Source organism: Halictus rubicundus, chromosome 14 (genome assembly GCF_050948215.1).
Source record: "Halictus rubicundus isolate RS-2024b chromosome 14, iyHalRubi1_principal, whole genome shotgun sequence".
Classification (NCBI taxonomy): domain Eukaryota; kingdom Metazoa; phylum Arthropoda; class Insecta; order Hymenoptera; family Halictidae; genus Halictus; species Halictus rubicundus.
In genome coordinates, this window is record NC_135162.1 from 9,976,073 (window position 1) to 9,999,630 (window position 23,558).

Sequence of the window (23,558 nt, forward strand, 5' to 3'; positions counted from 1 at the left end):
GAGATTTGGACTTTCTTGATTGATATATTATTTTCAGTGACCCCATAATATATTTATTTAAATTAGTACTACATTATGCATATATTTATTTATTATTATTAAATAATTCCCCACAAATGAATGTTTGCAATCTCAATAATACCGAAGTAAAAAATTCAGAGTAGCTTTAGAACAGTGTGTCCAGACATCTGCCAATTATCGTATAAGTCGTTGATGATTGTTTCGCTCGTTTGTTATAATTAGACCTTTACGCAAAATAAAAATTGTCTGCACCGATTGCAAGTAAGGGGAGTTGCATATAAATCGATTTGATTTCCTAATAATTTTAAAAGGTTGTGAACAAGATGTACCAGTAATATTCAATTCATCTGATGTTTCTTCTATTTTATGTCACCCGACTGTTTCGCCTAACTCTTCTCTAAATGTGTAAAATCAGTCTAGGAGTTATATAATCGACTCAAGTCTAATATTCCGACGCGTGCATTTCCTGCGCGTAACAAATAGACTGCGGATCTTTTCAGCAAAACAAATAAATTTGCCGAATAAATTTCAACAAGTTGTAATTAAACAAAAAAAAAAAAAAAAAAAAGAAAAACAACAAGTGAAAGGGACAAAACAGGTACAAGATAGTCCTGTGGGAATTCAGAGGGTGTGCTGAGTGGTGCTCGCATAGCAGGAACGCAGATCTCTCGAGGAGGTCGGCCATTCCGAAATCCACGGTTTCGATCGATCCAATTATTTACCTGGCGGATATTATTTAATTGTTACTAATTTCCGCATCGAAATAATAATCACTCGTCCTTATTTCCCTTCTGCACGATCGAATCTACGAAACACAATAATCGACTCTGTTTGTGACAAGCTGTTGCATGTCAGTTTTAACGAAAATACCGTGGAAAATCGATACACGGTTACAGAAATTGCAGAAACGGACTTTCTGCGAGGACTGTACGGCACCCAAGGCAACCGGTCCTAGAATTGTTTAATTTAATAATTTAACGTAAATATCAAGTAATATTAAATATGTTACTAGGGTAGTAGGAGCGCAACGAAAGCGGCTTTTACTCTGTTGTAACTTTACAATTTTCACCGCGCAAGTTTTCCTATGTAAGCGTCCATGTGCCCGAAGGGATGTAAGCTTGCTCCTTTTTTATTTCTGGTCGCGCCATGTCACGCGAGCCTACTCGCTGTAAGCCTAATCGGGCGGATCCGCATTCGTACATTTTTTTCTATCTCGGTGGAAAATTGTCAGGAAAAATTTCTTCGGAGTAATATACGCGATTTTGTCAACACAGAACTGGTTCTAATTTTATCCTTTAAACAATTACAGATGTAACGGCAATCAATAAACTCGACAATGTATGCAGTGAGTATAAAGAAATGTTTGGTCCTTGACCTTAAATGCCAAGGTCAAATTTGTTTGCATTGCGTCAATTGAATTATCGGAAATTTGACCGTGACATTCAAGGTCAAGGACAATCTTGCGGTAACAATTAGTAATGTTTTCAATGAGGCAAATTATTTCTTATTTCAGTTCTCATCGAATTAACTATGAAAATAGGAAATTATTACACTGCTACTATCTTTTTTCCAAAAAAAAAAAAAGAAAAGAAGAATTGTATTCAAATCTTCTCGAAGAAACGCTAACCTAAGCCATACATGACGTAATTTGGCCTAATAGTGCACAACACTTAGTCGTCCCTTGACATTTATTACTTAACGCTGCCGGAAGCATTGTTCAGTTCCGATTGGTATAATTTTATGGAAAATGATTTGCGAAAATCATCGTTCATTGTTATTGCACGGATAATCCATGCTTATGCGAGCACGTTCGCATCGCAGCGACGCTTACGCAATCTATTTTTCCGGTGACTGTCCTTTATGAAGCACTGATGGCCGATCTTTGGACAAAGATGTCCTCTTCTATAAAAGCAACGTCATCAGCGTCCAACGATCTATTCGCGTTCCAGTAATTCAACATGTGGCTGAACAAATGGTTGCTCTACGGATTGGTGTTGGTTTGTGTGAACGCAGATCAGGATGTTCAACTGGAGATACCTCAGGGGATCCTGAAGGGCCTCAAAACTGAGACCATTCTACACAACAAGGGCTACTACAGCTTCAAGGGCATACCCTACGCACAGCCGAATGTGGGCCCCAACAAGTTTCGCGTGAGTACGCAGCTGACTCGGCTGACCTGTCCAGTTCACCTACCGGGTGAATCAACATAATTCATAAACGATGATCGGATATAATTCAAACGTTTTACTGATATATTCCTGACATTTTTCCGATTGAAATGAGTCCAAACACGATACAATTCGGATCGTATTTGCTCGTTTAATCCATGATAATGTGGAGCCTCTACTATCCGAACTGGTTAGTGGAGTTTCAGAGTTTCAACAGCTGCTTAGCTGCAGTGCTAGAATGAATCGTCACTGGCATTTGTACAATAAATTGCTTTAGAATTTCGTAGAGAAATTGATTGTAGTAGAGAATTTCGATATCAGTTCGGATAATCGAGGTTCTACTGTATCGAGAATTACAGAAGCAAATGTGATCCAAGTCGCATCGTGTTTGGACTCATTCTACTCGGAAAAATGTCACAAATAGGTTGGGGAACGTTCCATAAAAAAATAATTTGAAATGTTTTGTCATTGAAGTACTATTGTCTCGCCGCTATATAATTTTTAGATAGCAGAGCCAGCAGAACCCTGGGAAGGCGTGTACGATGCAACCGAACATCGTGGCGCATGTCCGTTCTACTGCATGATTAAAAAAGGGCTAGTCGGTGAAGAGGATTGCCTCTACCTAAATGTTTACACTCCAGTTTTGGACAAAGAAGCCCGCAAAGCTGTTATGGTGTGGTTCCACCCTGGCGGATGGAACCAAGGAACTGCTGACGACATGCTCTTTGGACCAGACTTTTTAGTCGAGCATGATGTCCTAGTTGTTACCGTTAACTATAGACTCGGTGCCCTTGGTAACTACTTTATCCATTTAATTAATTTATGTCTTGGTTGCCGTAGGTGTATTGTACATGTTCGGATCGATAGAGATCCGCAAAAACAAGTTGCTGCAAAATTGTCCTTGACCTTGAATGTCGAGGTCAAATTTTTTGATTGACACGACGCGTAGAATACAATGCAATAAAAGCAAATTTGACCTTGAAACAATTTGGCGAATTGATAATTATAGAACAGTCTTTTTGAAACTCTTGCTCTAATTGATTGATTATGCGTGTTTCAGGATATTTGAATACTGGGGACAAAAGTGCTCCTGGGAATGCTGGCATGAAGGACCAAGTATTGGCCTTGAAGTGGGTCAAGGATAACATACACTTCTTTGGCGGTTGCCCTAATCGAGTTACTATTTTCGGTGCAAGCTCTGGCGGAGGGTCTGTTCAGTATCACATGTACTCTCCCATGTCTGAAGGTAACTGATTTTATCACAACTTTAGAATACTTTTTGGGGTTAGACTTCACCTTGGCAACCCAGAAATTTTTAACTGTTTTTATATAATCCGGTAGATTTTGACGAGAAAATACCGAACATCTAAGTTTTAGACACAACCACACGGTGATGTCGATAACGTAGATTTCTGCTCAACTTTACACACGTATAACTTTTGAACCAGTGAATTCCTGACAACGAAACTTGGATTTTTGGCACTTTCTTGTCAAAATCTACAGGATTCTATAAAAAAAGTTAAAAATTTATGGGTTGCCAAGGTGAAGTTAAGCCAATATATTGACCGTTTATAAATGTTTTCTAGATCTTTGCATGAAATTGTAATAACTACCATTTTTGGCAATTCCAGGCCTGTTCAACGCCGTGATCCAGCAAAGTGGATCGATGCTTCCTCAAATGGCGCTGCAAATCAATGCCAGAGATCATGCGTTCATGCTAGGAGAAGCTCTCGGCATAAAAACCACGGACTCCGCAGAGTTGGTGCAGAAACTCTCCGAGTTCCACGTTAAAGATATCATTGCAGCCACCGACGAAATAACAAAGTCTCTGGTAAAGAATGCTTACATAAATATCAAAGTTAGGTGTACACCCCCGGTATTCAAAATAAATTTTTACGTTCTACCTTTTAACCTGATTGCAGAATGCTTTAGAGGGCAACTTTTTTATATTCGCTCCTTCCATCGAGGCTGATCTGGGACAAGACATGTTTCTTTCAAACGATCCGTGGTACCTGGCGAAGAATGGACAAGCTGCAGACGTACCTACGATGACAGGAATAGTTGCTGAAGAGGGACTGACTTTTGCGCAAAGTATGATTCACAACGTGCTTCGTTAAACTTTAAAATCAATTTTTCTTTTTTATTCAAATCGTAATTAGTGTTGCTGGACTACATCGAGGTGTTGAACACCGAACCAGAACGGTTCTTACCGTCCAACATGAATATTACCGATCCAGATATGCTGAAAGAGCATGGCCAATGCCTGAAGAGGTTCTATTTTGGAGACAATGAAGTGACGAAAGAGCACTTGAACGAATACATTAAGGTAATTGCAACATTGGGACGCAAGGCTTGATCTGGCAACACTGCTCCTCTCCCACTCTACCCACTATTCCCCCACGCTTCCGTCACGGCGCGGTCACGTGACGCGTTTCGTCCCCGTCGCGCATGCGTCGCAATATCACGTGACTAATCCGGTAGAGAGAGAGAGAGAGAGAGGATAACTTTTTCCCCTCGATTCATATGAATTCCCCAGATTTTAGTGAATTTTGGCTTTATCATTAACTTCATTCGCGTTTCACAGCTGATAAGTGACTCTTTCTTCAACGCGGGGCAAATTTTGGGGCTGGACTTCATAAAAAAGAAAAACTCAGCTCCGATCTATCTATATGAGTTCAACTACGAAGGGACGTTTGGATTCGTGAAGAATTTGTTCGGCATTACTAATGGTGAGTTGCTCCTGACACGGTTCTAAAATATTCACTAAGATGAAATTGTTATTAAAATGATAAAAACTGAGATTCTCCTTAATAAATTCTGCCGCTTTTTATTATGAAATTATTTTGATTTACAATTATACTCCCCTAATATTTAATTTCATCAAACGATTCTCTTTAATTATTTTAAATAATCGTTTTTGCACAGGAGTTGCACACTGCGACGAAGTGGGCTATCTGTTTTACGCCAATGCTTTTAAGAACCTGCCCGAGCCAGGTTCTTCTGCAGAAAAGATGATGAACATCATGACTAAACTGTGGACGAATTTTGCCAAAGACAAGTCAGTAATATTAGCCGCTGAATGATCAATTTTAATTCTACCGAATAGTTATGAAATTAAAATAGTTTGGTTTCTGTATTCATTTTGAAACTGTTTACGAATGAAATTCAACAATGATTGTTTCCAGTAATCCAACCTCCAAACTGGATGACGACATCACTGTGAATTGGGAGCCCAGGGGAGACGAGAACAATTACCTCATTATCGACACAGAATTAAAGATGGGGAAGAATTTGTTCCAAGATCGGATGGATTATTGGAAAAAGAAGTACAGCAACGTTATCGGAAACGAAATATGATATTAGAGTCAGGTTTAGAACACACGCCTGTTATGATAACTGTACCTATAATTACAGATAAGGTGAACTGAAACTTAAACGTACAAAATATATTCTACACAATTTATTCACTAGAGAAGCAACGTTGAATATGTTCTTGTATAAAAGAGTTACAATATTTTTTAGAGACTTGTTAATTCGCAATTTATTTTCATTAACCTCAATTTAACCTCAAAAGCTTTCACTGTTGCTATAAAAAAGTCTGAAAAAATTAAGAACATTGCTTTCGACAAAATCTCACCATTTTTATAAAAAAAAATACACATTTAAAAAAAAAACCGGTATCTTTGAAACTTCAACGAGGAGTATACATTCTTCCGAAGAACTTCAATTTTTTAAACATGTTCGCCTAGTCCGAAAAATCTGAGAAAAATACACATTAATAAACGTGACAAGACGCAACTGGAATTAAGTTCCTGGAATTAGTTAAAAATCGATTTTGCGGTGAAAAATTCGAAGAGCGAGAGAAGAGACGAGTGTCGCTGTCCACCGAAGAAAGAGTCGCTATTCGCCTAAGTTCCCGTAATCTGCGACACAGCGACGACCACGTCCGCAGCTTTCCGTTCCGCTGGACACAATTTTTCGTTCTCCTCGTCTCGCTTCGTTCTCGGCTATTGGTTCACCACTCGCATTCTTGTCCCGCGTGTACCGGGCTCGCATAACCGCCGAGAAGGTGCGCTCCGCGCGAGGACCAATTGCATGGCGGAGTTCCGCGTTCACGAGAATCGGGGAACCCGCCGGTTGTACACATACATACATGCATGTTTACAAACCGAAAACCGTTGGGCGCGCTCGACCCGAAGACGCGAAAGAAGAGGCAACGAGCCCGCCATCTTAATTATCCTGTGAAGTGACCAGCGCGATTCGCTTTCTTAGTCGTTACCACGTTGCCATTGTAGGTTTACCATTTGTTCACCACTCACTTTTGTGCTTCGAATCGATTAGTGTCGCAGGAACGCGAGGAGATCGTGCGTGCCGGCTCATGCATGCGCACGTTGCATGACCCGCTTCGTTACCCCCTGAGATCAATAACAATGGAGCCAATCTAGCAAACAAGACTGTTAGTTTACATATTTGTTTAATCAATTTTATCATCGTCCTACCGTGGAATCTCCTCATTTGATATAATTTGTTGATCTGCGCAGACCTCGATTTTATAACGACGTTGATTAATTTTAATATCAACACTGATTCACCTTGATTAATTATAACATTAATATTAACATTCACTAATTTATTTTTACTCTAATGTATCATGTGTGCGCAACTTTCGTGCTGTGCATAGTATCGCAACAGAATTGACGATTGCAGTCGATCTCCTCGGAAGGTATCGCGTAATCAAATGATCCCGAGCCTCCTAGGGGAGATGATCAAGATGCTGCATTGGTGGACCGTTTCTCGAGATGATCTTCAACATCTTCAGATCAGGCTCGCATAGACGGACAGCTGGTCTGCGTTTCATCTTAGATCTTTGGACCAGTTTGCTCGCTCCATTCAGCCACTTATTCCCTTTCATCTGTCCCCGTCACGTAATTCTAATACCGAATTGTCGATGCACAATTGTCTAGTCGATTCGCTTTGACGTGCCGCACGGAGTTGCGTTTCCGACGGGGAATACCGATGACTGCGGATTTTTCTGCAAAATTTCAATTAATTCCAAGCCACAAAAGCTTCCATGTAGTCTGAATAGTATTCTCAAATTCATCCCTGATTATTACTGCGGCAATAAAAATATACTACAATGTGGTCGCCGATGACCCTACCGCGACCTTTATAAATAAACCACTAAATAAAAGTGTTCCTATATTCTTTAAATGTTTTTTTTATTCATTTTCATCAGTCCCGTTCAGCTATTGCCCGTGCGGGCAGAGAATTTGGTTCCCCGGGCAACGAACCACGCCCCCTTTCGATGGCTCAGCCTATGAGAATATTTTCGCCGGTGACGTCACATGGCCCTAAGCTACGCCCCCTTGCCCGCCGGGCGACTTGCCGATCGGGGCTGCTCTACACTGACAATTTATCCCATTCCCGTTCAGCTGTTGCCCGTGCGGGCAGAGAAGTTGGTTCCGCGGGAAAAGAACCACGCCCCCTTTTGATGGTTCAACTTATGAGAATATTTTTCCCGGTGACGTCACATGGCCCTCAGCTACGCCCGCGGGCACCGACGGGCTCCCATTGCCCGCCGGGAGGCTTGACCGATTTCGATCATGAAAATGACGCAACAGTGTCCTCAAATTCTCGCGATGTCTTCACGGTTTCGTGTGCGAATCGGTTTTATTGTGAACGCGTCAAATCCACAGTTTGATAGTTCGCGGGCAAAATTCTGCGATGATGTTCGTCGAGCTCGGCCGAGAGGCAGCGATTATTCAAGCGCACGCAGTTTGCGTCGAGATGATTTTCAGTTTCTCCGTACTAGGTTCTCATGACACGAAGCTGATCTCCCCGGCGCGGCGGCCGCTGGACCAGTTCTTTCATAATTCCCGTTCCGTTCTCTCCCTGTTTTCGTGGACATCCCTTCCATCGATCCGTCCGCTCTCCGCAGCTTTCTTTCTCCGATCCAGGTGTCCCCCCCCCCTTTCTGGATCGGCGAGCATCGGGCCTTGTCGAAGCCGTTTCCGCGAACGAGACAGAACACAGAGCTCTTCTCTGTGTCGCTGTCTTTCACGGGTTCGTCAGGATCGAAGCCTCCGTCGGTAGACGAAAGAAGGAATGCCGGATCAGCGGTCCATATAGTCGAGAAAGTATCAAGTGCTCGAAAAATGCTCGCCGTACCCACACATCCCAGCGCAGACGAGCATTTCGCGGGACACTGTGTATGTGTGCGCGTGCGTTTGGCTTCTCGGTCAAACGGGCTTCGATTTGGGATGGCTCGAGGCTTTTTATAACAGGGCACCAGGAATCCGACAGGGTGTATCCTAGAGGGTAGTTTCCCCGACAGGATACCCGCTCCTTTTGCACCCTTTGCGGCCGGGCACGTTTTATTGTTCTAGATTTTAGGCGGCGGTCGCGGAAACGAGTGGGGCGATCTGTCCAGAGGATTAGCATGATTCGTATGGAACGAAAACATAAGAAAGGAGGCCCACCATCTTCAGGGACTCCCTCAACAGCAACGCAAAACTCACGGAACGAAACAGTCGAAAGCGTGCAGAGTTGTGGCCAACAAGCGATTTACAACTACGTCACCAATTTTAAAAGTAAAATTGAATCGCAATGAAAGCTGAAGTGTGTGCCTGAAAATTAGGTATATATTAAACTTGAAGATGATTTTCAATATTAAATTAATTGAAATTATACTTCGGTTACTTTCGCCTTTCGTCACACGTAACCCCCTAATCAGTTTACCTACATTTTAAGCAAAAATTCAGATGAATTTACAAATCGGAGTTTAGGAAAACATATAAAACCTGTGAGAGGGGTGGGGGGGGGGGGGGTACTTCCCCTACGCAAGTTTCTCATCTGTCATAGATAGGTTACCAGAGCTACCTGTGGAACTATAATTGACTGATGTCGTTTCATACGAAGTTCTGAAGCGAAAGAGAGGGAACCAGAGTTGCACACGGTTAAAGTGTCCACGTCTGATGTCCATTGCAGGTCGCCTCGGGGTGCGACAAGTGGCTGTGTAGCCGTTCGAAATGAAGGTTGCAGAGCAAAATCGAACGGCCAGGGGGTGTTCGACAGCGGCGATGCGTGACGAGTTGTCGCAACCCCGACCGCGGGTGGGTGGGGGTTGGGGGGGTGGGTTTGCACGTGCAGATATGCGCGCGACGGGGGTGGCGCGCTGGCGCTGTCAGCCATCATCGGCAGAGATCGATAACCGGGGATCGGTGTGCGTGTACACGTTCGGGACGAGCCGCGGAAACACGAAAAAAAGGTCGAAGAAAAATAATGAAGGGGTTCGGCGCTTGTATGAGGGATAGGTGGGGGTCCGTTAGAGGGGGCAGGGGGGAGAGAGAGAGTAAAAAGACATCATAAATCGCGCTGAACCGCGACAAAAGCCCGCGCAAAACCCCCTCGCTTCCCATATGATCCTGGCCGTAGTGAGATGGCCGGTTGCTTAAGTGGCCGATTCCCTGGGCCAAGGTCCCTGGGCCCTGTCTCCAGGCGTTCGTCCGTCGAAAGTCTACACGCGAAAAAGATGCTGCCGGAGGTTTTTGTCGGTTCCTTTCGCGGGACGAAGCGTCGCCGGTGCCCGCCACCTTGCCAGGCTAGCATGAAACGACGGAGGTTAGTTCACGGCTGCGGATAGGAAGGGGACACCTCGGCCGCTCTCTAACCCGATTGGAGTAAACCGTTCCGCGGTTAGGGAATGCGTAGTTCGGCCGTCCACCGCCGGAAGCGCTGGCTGCTGCCGTAAACATGGCCTCCGCGCGCACGACGACGAGCGGAGCGGGTGCTCAACCTTCTGCCAGCACACTCGAAATAAATACACATGCTCCTCGAAACACCGTCTAGAAGAAGCTATTGAAAACCTAACTGTATAAATTATTACAAATTTCTGATTCCCGAAAAATTCACAACATGTAATTTCGTCGAAAAACAAAAGAATCGTACAGAAATACATTTGGATTCATTTTCACGCTTGAAGATTCCACTTTCTCGCTTCCAGTTATCCGTTTTCCTCTGAGAAATTTTTTGAGAGATTTTTAAATCATAGAGTTTCGACGAAGTGGACCAAACAGCCAGGAATTATCGGAAACCAATATGTGAAGGAGGTTTGCCGATGGCATTATCTCTTGAACAGGATTCCAGAATCATTGAAAGGTCATCGAAGCATTATTATTCATCGATCGAAACAATATGTCATATATTTGAAGTAGTTACACAACATTTTATTAATATGCGTGATCAGCTCATTAAAATCGCGTGCAACTTGTCTGACATAACAGTCAACAAGGACCTCAAAACTTACGCAAGTTTTGTTAAATTAATATTAATGTACCAAAAACCACAAAATTTAAAATAAGAGTGTATTAACACTCGGTTGAGTACGTGCAAGCGTATTTAACTTATAGGTGAGTAAAAGCGATACTGACGCACGTAACAAAAAAAATACAAAACACTTTCTAACCTTTTCGAATATGGCGCCAATGGATTGTTGAGACCCTCGCGACTAAAACGAGTCCAAACACGCCGTGAATCGGCCTACTTTTATAAACTTGGCGCATAGCAATCACACCTACATGCTCAAATTTCTATTTTTCGAAATCTACGAAACTAGTCCGATCCACGCCGTGTTTGGACTCATTTTAATCAGAAAAGTCTGAACAATCCACCGGTACTACGTTCGGAGAGGGTAACTCAAAAATGGCTAAATTTGAAATTTTCATTGTCGCATGATTAGCGGCACCTATTTTGCTACGGAGGCTCCGGTGGCTCGAGTTACTAACAATAGGGGAAGAGTGGGGATTGCGTGATAATAAGAAACAAAATTGCAGAACGTTCGAGGGCATAGTTTTAAAGTTTACGTTTGTACTGCGATCGATAGACCAGCTGCAAGGCGTCCGAGCGCCGAAGAGGCCAGCTGCGCGACACCCTCAGCAAGTAACACGATCTATGAGCAGCTGTGCCGGTCGATGACTGTCTCGTGAGGTCGTTTAATGAATAACGGAACCAGCTATTCTCCGCGGGGGTTGAAAACCAGCCCCTACGTCCTCGTGTTACCCTGCTACCGAACCGCCCTTGTTTTCCAATAAATACAAAGTGTGCAGCCCTGGACAGACCGGCCTGCACGTAAGGGTTGGACCGTTCGCCACCCTCGCAGGGGTTGAACAGAGCCACACGCGTCCCGCCTTGAACGTTCTATTGGAAACCAATAAGACATTATCGGAAGTATCGGCTCCACTTCTTGGGAATTCTAACAGCCTGCTCCATTTCCGGTCGAGTTTCCACTGAGCGTGCGAGCGGTCGAGTTCGATTTATCGATTCCCGACGAACCGCCACCGTCGCCGGTTGAAAACCTCTAGTTCTCGTATGTCGCCCCGCTCCGCAAACCAATCGGGAATTCCTGCTCCCGATCGGCGAGCAACCCCCGTATTTATTGGCTATCGAACCCGTCGATACGCACCCCCCACGCGCTGATGAACTCTCGATACTTCAAGTTCTCGTAAGATTTGCCCTCGCGCCGCTGATCTTACGTGGACGACGCCCCGAGCACGATCCATCGCGAACTATGCTAATCAACGTCTAATGGCTAAATCTGTAACCCTTATATTTGCACTATATGTTCCACCAATTTTCCCCTACCACTCGGCGCCTCGAGCTCGGAGCCTTGTCTCGGCAGGCAAGGAGAAGGACTTCAAAGAGACGCCGCTGAAAGGTAATTTGGTAGTTTTTTTTTCAATTTCAAATTTGGTACTTTGTCTTATCTTTTCTGACGCGGTACCGGTGGTTTGCTGAGATTCTTCTGGTTAAAACGAGCCCAAACACGACCTGGATCGCAGTAGTTTCGTTGACTTCCAAAAAAAGAATTTTAAGAAATTTTACGATCGCTAGGTATGAAGTCTGTGAATGTCGACCGATTTGTGGCATGTTTGGGCTCGTTTTAATCGGGACGATCCGAGTAACCCGTTGGCACTACATGTGAGACGGTAAGACGAAAATGGTTGAATTTGAAATTTTATTTGTTGCTTAATTTTGCTCGACCCGTCCCACTATTCTCCTGGCTCGAGCTCGATGGTGCGTTATCTCAGCAGACGAGGTTAGAGAATAAACCGAAGGAAAGGAGACAGGCTTCAAAGAGGTGCTGCCAAAGGGTGATATTCAAAATTTCAAATTCCGTAATTTTTGTCGTACATTCCCAAACGCGGTGCCAGTGGATTGTCGAGCTTTTTCTGATTAAAATGAGGACAAACACGACGCGAATCGGACTACGTTCATAGACTTTGTTACAATAAATTTTCGGATTATTGCTATGTGCGAAGTTTATGAAAGTCGACCGATTCACGGCATGTTTGGACTCGTTTTAATCGGGATGATCCCAGCAACCCGTTGGTACCACGTTTGAAAAGGTAGGACGAAGATTGTCCAATTTGAATGTTTCATTGCGCTTTTGTTGTTTCATATTCGCGGCGTCGCATCGCATTCGGGTAATACGAGCGCATAATCGGGAGCTGCTTTGGTCTTAAAAAGCGACCGAGGCTTGCCAAAGAGATTAAACGACGTCAAGGAGGTGGCTTGTGCTCGTTACCGCGATATTAGAGGAGTATCAACATTGTGGGAGTTTGTTCTGATCCTCCTCGATGAAAATTAGCTTTCGATAATGACGCGGCGAAAGTCGCCGATGCTTGACCGGCCAACTTCCACGAAAACCATGAAAGGAAGAGAAGCGTACGCTGGACGAGAACAGAGACTTTCGTGGAAAGAAATGGGTTAGAACAGACGAGACACGCGACTATTAGGAACGCAGGAACGTCGAGCAACGGAACCGGTCCACTGGCCCCAATCGACAGCATGGGTGATTAAAAATCATGCTGATGGGAAAAAATTGCACAATTATAGCTGCAGTCTTGCATTATAACACTGCAAAATATTAGTGTTCTTCTGAATATTTTTTATAATAATGATTAAAACAATGTTTACTCTTTTCGCATGCCAATAATCCTACGTCAATTTACAATTAGACATATTGCTGTCAATTACAACACAGTTTAAAAATTTATTCCGACAAATAAAGAACACATTCAATATTATTCTCCAACTCTATAAAAATACTAACAAGCTTTTCAAATAACTTTTAGATACAGCCACACAACAGCAATAATTATTTTAGAGATAGTATCCCGAATTTAAATACAATTTTAAAAATTCGAGAGTGTGTCTAACAAATAGATTTTATGCGCTGATGAGAAAATTGAGACATTCAGAAAAAAATCATATCAATCTCAACCAATTAAAATTAACCAGGAGAGAAAAAAAAAGTGAAATGAAAAGATTTTCGAGAGACTGGCGGAACGATTGTTAGTTAACAACAACACAGATTTCGCGAACGGAGCATTCGCGTCCCTCTCTTATCATTTCTGCAGCCGGTTATCTCCGTTCCGCACTTACATTATACCGCTTCGCGTTTATGTTCCTCGGGAATAAATTCTCTCACTGCAAAATGAATATTTGTAATAACTTTACATTGTAAACATTGAGCGCGCGACTACAGCGTCAACGATACACTCCAGGAGAGAGTGAGAGAGAGAGAGAGAGAGTGTGTATAGTTTGTTATACGAGAGATATAGTGACGCGAGGATAGGGGTCTAACGGTGGATCGTAATGGCGGCTGTGTAGGTGTACTATAATTCTGTACATTTTGCAACGGGTATGTAACAAAATCGTTGTAAACCAAGTAAAGTTTGCAATTACACAGGAAAACAGAAGGCACGGCGATGTATTACCGATAAACGCGGCGGCGTTACATTTGTAAAGTTCACCTACTCGCCGCGTGTTAACCTGATACGCGACGCGACATTTTGTATTTAAAAAAAAGCACGTTTATTGAACGCGGACGTGTTCGACGCCGCCTCCCGTTTGCCCCCCACTCGATAATTAATTCCAATGCAGTTTCCGCTAATGAATCGACGCGAACCGACCGCTCGTAAAAACACCTCCCACGAATTCCGAAGACGTCTGTGCCCGGAAAACACATTTCTCCAATTTTCAGAGGATCAAGAATTTTTATATTTGTTTTTGTTGTATTTTTCGTTATATTTTTGCACAAGAATCTCCGTAATTGAATTTACACGCAATCGCGTACGTTAATTGGCAATTTATTGCAGCGAATTACGATTTGAAAAAAGAATAGAATAGTTTAAAATTAATTTTGCAGGAGCACAATAAATTAACTAGTAAACTTTCGGTACAATTATATATATATATATATATAATAATGTTTCAGAACTAACCGTTCCAACTGTCATTTTACAAACACCTGAATGTGGAACAAGAAATTTATGTGGAACAATTAATTTATCAACAACAAATTTTTTCACAGCGAGAACAGTATAAACCTGTTATTAATGTCGCTGTACGTATATCTTTCTATTTCAGAAATACAGAAGTACCATAAAAATGCATAATGGAGTCTAATAATGACTCGTAGTTGCCTATAGTCTTCCGCCATTTTGTGATCGACTCCTACCTCTTCCGTCGTGTATAAATTAGAGGAAAATTGAAAGAGACTGAAACGTTTGTGCACGTTTAACAGGTGGAATGATTAGGGTGCAGATTCTATGCATTTATGGGAGAAATGGATAGGGGACATAGAAAAAGAAAAACAGTGATTAAAAGAGTATAGATTACATTATTTCCAATCTGTTGAGCCAATTAGGAATGGGAATCAATTTTTATTTCGCATAAAGGTCCAAGGTCCACGATTGAATGAGCAGTTTCTTGTCGTTGACTCACACGCGTGCAGTAGCGCGCTAGTATGGCAGCCATTCATCTTTCCTCGGGTGTTGTCAATGACCATTTTTTGTTTACAGATATTGGATAAGTGACAGTGCGAGGTAACAGGCAGCCATGACGCGCAGGAACTGTGCGCGTCGCGACGAAGGACGGATACTACTTGTTGTGGATATTAATTAGGGTGGAACAATAGAGAACGAGATTTTTTATCAGGAACGCATCAGGCTAAGGAGGTCGAGGTGTGGGAGTAGCATTGCGCTCGATACCAACATAATCGAATAGCTCCGCTCACTGTACACGTCGACCATGTGTGTCTGGCTTTTTCAAAATCATTTCCTTCTGGAAAGAACATAATCACGATCCATGTTTTTTAATGTTTCGGCGTAGGGGTGTGTACAATATAATTTATCATTAGAGTTCGGATTTTATGTATTTCTGGCAACAATTAGTAATTTAAAACTTTCGAACATTTATACAATTTTTATATACTGTTTTCACCGGATTAAAATTATTAGTGAAAAATATACATTTGTGCACAAACTTTTGCATACAGATCCGGAGTCTATTTATTTTTAATACTAGGTTACCGGGTTTCTAATATTTTTAATTATAAAACATATTATACAAATTTTTCGTAGACACATTCTCGTTATTTTTATAAATTAATGCAGTCGCTTTCAGCGTTCCATGGACCCAGTGTTAATGATCTGCGAGGCGCTATAATAATTACAAAAATAGGAAAACTGAAAAATTATGTGAATTGTTACACAGGAAACGCCATTGTTTAAATCTTTTCTTGTAACCTCATACAGGCTCTTGCAAGTAATCCTGTGTCCATCAACAGTCGTTCAAATGTCCTTGACAAGGGTCGATCATGTAAACGTTAGAATACAGAATTACTGTGTTATGGTATTAAAATAAATTTTAACCTCCCGGTTTCGGCTCCGTTAATTAAAATACTTTGCTCTTATGGGAATTTTGCGGTTGATATCCGGCACTTGACATGTTAACAGCGGGTCGCATAACGTAAAGAGAATGAAGTTCGTGTAAAATTGCATGGTACTACAAGGACATGGAGGAACGAAGGGCTTGAGAAGCAATGCGTGGCCTTACCAAGGTATCAGCCCCCATAGGGAGTGTTCAAAGGGTCCGACCACTTTCCATGTGTTCTATATATATAAATACACATGTTCAGAAGACGCGCGTACGCACACCTTATTGTGTACAGCGTCGATTAAAAGTTTCCGGCGAGCCTCGTCTTCGCTAGGGGGACGAAGGTCAGCGAACTCTAGCTCTAGCGAAGGTCAGCAAATCCTAAACAATCAATTTGAGATATACACGTAACAGCAGTCTGTATATATTGAAATTAAAATTGCCTCTGGCGGAATCTAAAATTATCTAAATTAGCTGTACGCAAAATGTGCATTACAGTAAGAAACGGGTGCGAAGTTGTTTAATAATTTGAAAATAATTCTTAACAGTCTGACTATTTTAAATAATGCCACATTTTGTCACTAAACTTTGCATTCCACTAAACCGCTTTTATGCAAAAGAGAAACCACGGGTTAAATAAAAAGGTGTTTTCTATCTCAATCATTTTGATGGGTTAAAAATAATTTAACAGCGTGTTCAGGATTGTTTTTACTGTTTCATAGCTCACCTATGCTGTCGTCATAAACACATAAACTCCGCTAAAGTGTCCATCGACTCCTGTCGCCCGCGTTCCTCGATCGGCGCGAAAGCTGCGAATTTCCCGCGAAGAATCTCGCTGAATTCGTTCCGCCATCTTTTTAGCCGGCACTGTACAGTCGCACGCGGCAACACCATAACTTTGCAACGGTTTACAGACTGGTTAGGCTCACGCACTGCTCTGCGAGCGTGAGTTATCGGGGAAGCATGATCTCTGCTCCGCTCCTTTGGCTCCTTCCACGTTTGCTCCTTTTTGGGGCCGATGCCAAAGCCTGACTGCGGTCCAACTGTGCAAGGGACGCATAAACAACGAGTATCCTATGGCGTTCGCCACGTGGTGCAACACCATCCCCGTCCAGGGAACCGCGTCCTTGCACAAGTGCACCGGCCCAGGGCGACGCAACAAAATTCTTTTGAACGTCACGGAAAAACTACTGGGTCAACGGACTCGATTACTGTGGGTGTACCGATTACTGTGCCGACATTCACTGTATTTATTTTCAAAGCATAGTGGATATAAAAAATAAATATAATTAACTTAGGCACGGAAATTGGGTGCCTTACCCTTAGGTACCTCAATAACCCTAATGGGTACCTTGGTAGCCTGATTCCCTATCTAATTTCAGATGGGGACAAAGTAAACAACGCTTGAAGAGCATTGAGTCCAAATTTTTATTAGTCGATGCTAAGTGGCCCGTCGGAGTTAGCCCTTAAATGCATGAGTGGGGTCCGCAAAGGACCCCAGTGTTGGATTTTGTGTTAACATTTTTAGCCGCGCCATTTTTAGTTTACAACTAGTTCACTAATTTTTAGTTTAGTCCCACTCTGTCCAGACTCCCCTACCATCGCACGCACTGTCGCTATTGGCCGAAAATGATACCGAAACGCGACAGCGGGCCATACCGAGACCGAGTGAAATAAGTATGATTTCACAACATCGGCGTAGTGTCCTAATCCTGTGACGTCATCGTTCCGTTTCACTCGGTCTCGGCATGACCGCTGCCGCGTCCTTCGTCGGCGTCTCCTCGGTCGATAGCAACAACAGCGATGGTAGGGGAGCTTGAGGTGTTGCTGCATTATTTCATTTCAAAGAGAAGCGCAGCCGAGCACATAGATATTTACTTCATGGTTAAATAATGCTAGCGAAGTGGAAAATGGTACAACGGTATTTTTAATTTCTTCAAATGTTTTCGCAGTTCACCGCTGTAACACGTTCGTCGCCGCGTGATCCATATGTGGGTGACGGAATTATTTGTGCAGGTTTTAAAATGAATTTTTGCGTTGATCTATTCATTGTACTAAACTTGATTAGGATCTGTAACATGCAAGAAAGTTGGACGATTACTCAGTATCATACATTTAATTTTTTGCAATTTTTATTTCATTAAATAACTTACTTCGATTTCATGGAATTTTTGGGGTTTCCAGTTGGGCGTTCAAAGTGTTCAATTGCGCCCACCCGTTTCTGCCACAAACGCACAAAATCTATTGTCAAGTCGAATTGGAGTTGCCCTGCGACGCGAGGACGACTGCGCAACCACGCACCATTACGTCACCAGAGCTACACACGCATTATTAGGATCGTAGGACGCAGGTTGCTGCGGTCGTCCGAACACATACGCAACGCATAGTCGCAAGGGGTGTGAGCATGAGTTCAACGGAGCTCGGGACACGTGCGCTGTGCACGTGATGCTCGTCATAATGGGTGGTGAATTCTGAAACGTTGAACAAAGAAAAAACATGCGGAGCAACAGGAGAACACGACGAAGCGAAAGCTGTTCGACGACAGGCTTGTGTGGGTGTGTCGGTGTGTGCCGTTTATTGTGACCTTCTTTGACCCAGTTGGGTCGACGAGGGTCGCCGCAGGGTCAAAGGGCGTGACAAAAATTCGGGATGACGCACGAGCATGTTCCGTTGAAACGTTACGGCCGCTCGGATGCTAAGGAAATTACGTTAAACGCTCGTTTCTTAATGGGAGCAGCCAAATTTTGGGGTCAAAAAGTCGAATCTGGTAGCGCGTATTTTAGCCAAAGGCTTTTTCGAAATTCGGCCCACGGTCGGATTGACGGTGTCATTTATGTTGAAGGTAAGAGTGCAGCAACGTCCACACGTTCATAGGGTCGCATAATTTTTTCTATTCGGTATCTCAAGATTCTCTTTGGCTCAAATGTATATCTAGTATGTCATTAGGTGCTCTGAAAATTTGAAGTTGATAGCTGCAGTAGATCCTGAGAAAAAGCAAAATGAAGCTGGCTATGTCCCGAAAAAATGCCACTCGTGGTTTCGCTTTAAAGAATTCAAGGTGACCTTTATTTTTTTAAGGGGAATCTTATGTTTTCATTTAGCTAGGCATGTAGCCCGTTCCAGGTCATTCAAGGTCATTCATTGCTGATTAAATCATACGTTCGTGAGATACGTGGTCATTTTTTAGCAGCACTTGTAGCACTCGAAAAATTGTTTTTACTATAGAATATAGCTCCGAATATTGTCCATTATCAACTAAAAATATATTTCATGTCCTGACGTTTAAAAAGTGCCTAACGTCTTTAAACAAATTTGATGGCCATCGTGAAATGTTCTTCCCGAAACAGAACGAGTTTTGAAATTGAAACGGGACACCCCGTATATAGCTTCCTTGAGAATGCTATGCCTGTCACGGTCGTCTCTTTGCGGGCTTGAGTTTCAAAGGGCTCGGTAGTCGTCGGTTATGCTAAAGGACACTTGACCGCGTCCGAACAATGGCGCTGAGAACATAGATCGAGGGAAGAACCAGGATCGCAGAATCCAGAAGGGATGACACAAGATTCAGCAGGAGGCAAGACAATCGCTTCACTATAATTTCAACCAAAAAAAGCCGTCAGACTTCCTCCAACCTTAAAGAAATCAAAATTGCTCAGGTTTAAACATTGTCTGACTAAAAAATTACAACGTAAAAAAAATCCAACTTTTTCTCTTGCCTGAAGAATTGAACAAACACCCTCCCCTCTAAAATAAATTATAAACGTACATAAAACAATAGTCCAATTAACATACAAGACCAAATACAATCATATGAACAATTGATTTTTTAAAAGCACAGACGTCTCCTATACTTTCCTCTAAGCTGCACGAATATTCATAAAACTGGTTGTTAGTGTTGTTTATTTATATTCCACGTAGTCCGATAGTTAATAAATTTATCAACTTCGGCGTGAAAACCGTTTGCAGTTACTATTCGGTAAAATTGTTGAAGTATTTGTTACAGTTCCGCGTATGTTTATACATTGTTGAATCGTTTAAGAATCGTTTTAAGAATTAAACAATTTTCGAAATATCGACCCGTCCGGTTTCTCTACCGTTTCCAATTGTAATAACAATTTGATTGACCAGTAACGAGGTGTGGCTCGGCGCGCTGGTGTTGGTAAATAGCATAACCTAATAATACGTGCGCGTTCAGCAACCTGCAAACATGGCCGTTAGAAAGGGGATTAGAAGCGAGCTTGCCCAGTGAGCTCGGCGCTAGTTTCACCGGCAGTTGTTAGTAAATCATGGTTTAGAATCAACCGGGGAACAGACACGACGTGGAGGTAGCTGGAGGAGCTAAACGAGCTTAGGATAGCACTACGAAGAACGCCTAAATGCTATACCTGAATATTCCTCCGGCGCTGTCGAATGTCAGCGTGGCCACGCTACGATGAATGCCGGGCGAATCACGTTCGGGGTCACTTCTTATTCATTGCGCTTCAATTACGTCACTCATAATTCCTACCGTGAAGTCAAAGACTATTTATTACAGTCATTACAGTTTCTAATTGGCCGAATTATAAGCGCCTCGCTTCCTACTTCGCTAGTGGTTTATGAGTAATTTAATTTTTTTCTTTTTTTTTTTTTTTGTTAGGTTTTAGAGCAATTTACCTTTAGCGACTGCGTAGTCTATGACGCTATTATTGTGAGCGGTTGCCAAGAATTGTGTTTCCTTAAAAATTTTATGAAGTATTATAATTTATTTCTTTTTTATAATAATTTTGTTTGGGATTACTTTTAAGTTTTCTTCGGCTGTAGCACGGTTATTAATGATTAATTGTCAAAAATTTTGTTAACACCAATGGACTTCTATAGTAGAGGTGTTAAATATTATTTGAAAAGAAAAAAAATTATTTGGAGGCGCCGGGCATCGATCCCGGTACCTCTCGCATGCTAAGCGAGCGCTCTACCATCTGAGCTACGCCCCCTGGATGTTTCCAACGATTTATTTCCACGTTACAAACAATCGAGAAACAACTTTCCAACAAAACCGAGAACAAAGTGTAACAAATTAATTACTTCAAAAGTATCCGAATTCAAATTAATATCGAACGATCTCAATTTCTCGATCCGCTAAACCCGAAAGAACGTGTTACACTTTATTCCAAAACCAACTACATGGCCTTGTTTTTTGTGTATAATAATTCCAAATTCTGATTTTCTTATGCATAATAATTCTAAATTCTAATTTGTCTTATGTACAATAATGATTACCACATACATTACTAAACTCCTAAATAAATTACTAAATTCATCTTTTCTTGTTGATTTCTGGTTTGTATATCTTGTTCAGATTAGGTTTAAAATGTGGACGTGAATTGTTATCTTCGCGTACAAATTTAACAAGATCGTGTACAGTGCGGATTATTTGTTCACATTTGTACGATTCAGTCGTCACTCCATTTCGTTTGCTTTCTCATTTGATCGCGTGGCGCCACCGAGATCGTAGGATCACAGAAACGCCAAGAAGTATACTATACACACCGCTATACTACTCTACGAAGCTCCTCGAGATTACTTATCTTTCATTGATAACTTGGAAGCAGCATGATATTCTATGCGAAGTGTGAACAAGTAGGAAAACGTGTTTCAAGTTCTTTCTAAAATTCAAATTTAAGTTATATTGTTTGCGGACTCTATTCTTCAATGTTAAAACAATTATGAAACCTTTTTGTTTCTAATGGTACTTCGCCAACGCATTTGTGACATTTTCCGGATTAAAACGAGCCTAAACTTAAAACGAGATATAGTGGCACCTCGATTATCCGAACTGAAAGTGGAGTAGACCCGTTACCGAGGTACAGTGCTAGATTAAATCGTTACCGATTTGTCCCATAATTCATCTTGCATAAGGGTCACCTTATTCGTGTCACTATCATTCGTTCAACAATTTGGCCATTTTTTTATATTCATGTATTTCACATTCACAAAAATATTCAATATTAAGTACAGGACTGAGACGAATAAAGGAGATCAAGAGGAGATCAAATTCTATCAAATTGAATCCTTGATGGGTCATCCCACAGAGCACAAGTTTTACTGATTCGTTCGGATAATAGAGGTTCCACTATATCGTGGATTACACCGTCAAATGCAATCTAAATGGTACCGTGTTTGGACTCGTTTTAACCGGAAAAATGTCACCGAATATGTCCGTATAAATATCATAAAGAAACGATTAAAACAAAATGGCCGAATTGGTATTCTCTCACCGTATCGAATTCTTCTGAACTCCTCACGCACGGTTCTCGATCGAGGGAGCAGAAAACACAATGAAAAACATAATTTAAGCTTCCAATGTCCCAAAGGGAGCTTTATCGACAGGATATGAAGGGATGACGACGGGAGGAGGTGGATAATCGATCAGGGACGCAGCTCTCGATACCTTGCCCCCGATACTTCGATTTTCGATGCGGTTACGGCTCGTTGCCGCTAATTCGATCGGAACAACAGATATCGTTTAGCGATAACCCGTGGACGCAAACGGCCACACATTTATCGGATTTGGAAATAGTGTACACCGAAATGGGAAAGCTGTTTCGAGGGTGAAAGTGTGACCGAGAGAATGCGAGATCCTGCGAACCTCTGTCGCCATATGACAGCCTGCTACGGGAGATAGCTTCTTTTCCGATAATTTGCCAGCCATTAACATAAAAGGGGGCACACCTGGGCGGGGAAGATGTTTTGGATTTTATGGTTAAAAGTGCGTTTCGGCTCCTGTCGCCGGCTGTGGCCCTGCTCACCGTTTGCTCTTATTTTCCAATACCACGGAGCACGTGCTCTCTTTTCGAGATGGCTGCCTTGTCCGGGAAATTCTGTTCAATTTTTTAATATCAATCAGCAATTAAAGTCTCCTCACCTCGCCCAATTTCATTGGCTCGGCACACGCGGTGTGCCTAACCTCAAAACTACCAAACTGATCAAATTGACCTTTCAGAAATGTCTCCACAAGAGGTTTTTGAATAAAGTTACAATTGCAATTAGACCGCGTCGACTGTAAATAACAATTGATTCGAGTACCCCAACTAATGGTTGGACTGCCGATCTTTGTGCAAGCCTATTCTGTCAGAGAGAGGTTAATTGAAAATGTTTTTCTGCCGTTAGCAATTTTGGAAATAGTCCTAATACTTAATGCAATTTAAATCAGTAAAATTTAAAGAATTTCCGAATGCCGAGATATTGTCATCAACTAATTTATATTGTTACAGAACAGGAGACAGTGGTGTGTGTTGCAATTGATTAGCAACAGTTGGTTGGAATTAATGACGACAATTTTTACTTCGCATAAAGTCCCAATGTAGTTATATAGTCAATTTATAGTTATAGGTGTAATCATATAGTCAGCATGAAGACGCGTCTGAGTGACTGGTGAGTTTGAATGACACTTCAGAATCTTCAAGAAAGTGAAACACAATTGGAACACTGGACGTATTAGAACGATAAAATCGAGAGAAACAACACGGCGCTGACATAACCTCGAGGAATTCGAAGGATTCGTTGCGTCGCGAGAGAAATTGTGTCTTAACGTCGTGGCATCTGGTCTGAAAGGTGCGCAAAAATAGATGGGGCACTATTTCTGTCGAATAAACTGTCTGAATAGTCTGGTTTATT

The 23,558-nt window shown here is 42.2% G+C and overlaps 2 protein-coding genes, 1 long non-coding RNA gene and 1 other non-coding gene across 5 annotated transcripts in view; 1 reads left to right on the forward strand and 3 right to left on the reverse strand.

Moving 5' to 3' along the window:
• The window catches only part of LOC143361037 (xaa-Pro aminopeptidase 1), a 40,407-nt gene that overhangs the window by 9,121 nt on the left and 7,728 nt on the right, over positions 1-23,558 (reverse strand). The gene's annotated exons all lie outside the window — the stretch shown is intronic.
• On the forward strand, positions 1,942-5,664 carry LOC143361039 (esterase FE4). Its single transcript, XM_076800287.1, has 9 exons — positions 1,942-2,171; positions 2,695-2,983; positions 3,250-3,435; positions 3,821-4,020; positions 4,112-4,280; positions 4,349-4,515; positions 4,774-4,918; positions 5,115-5,247; positions 5,375-5,664. Exons 1-9 carry the CDS (start codon positions 1,980-1,982, stop codon positions 5,544-5,546), a joined length of 1,653 nt encoding a protein of 550 aa, XP_076656402.1. The 5' UTR covers positions 1,942-1,979; the 3' UTR covers positions 5,547-5,664.
• Positions 2,895-3,303, reverse strand: LOC143361063 (uncharacterized). The gene is made up of 2 exons (XR_013083401.1): positions 3,167-3,303; positions 2,895-3,095 (listed from the first exon to the last, which is right to left on the reverse strand). It is a non-coding gene; the product is annotated as an uncharacterized LOC143361063 (long non-coding RNA).
• Trnaa-agc (transfer RNA alanine (anticodon AGC)) lies at positions 20,803-20,875 on the reverse strand. Its single transcript has one exon. It is a non-coding gene; the product is annotated as a tRNA-Ala (tRNA).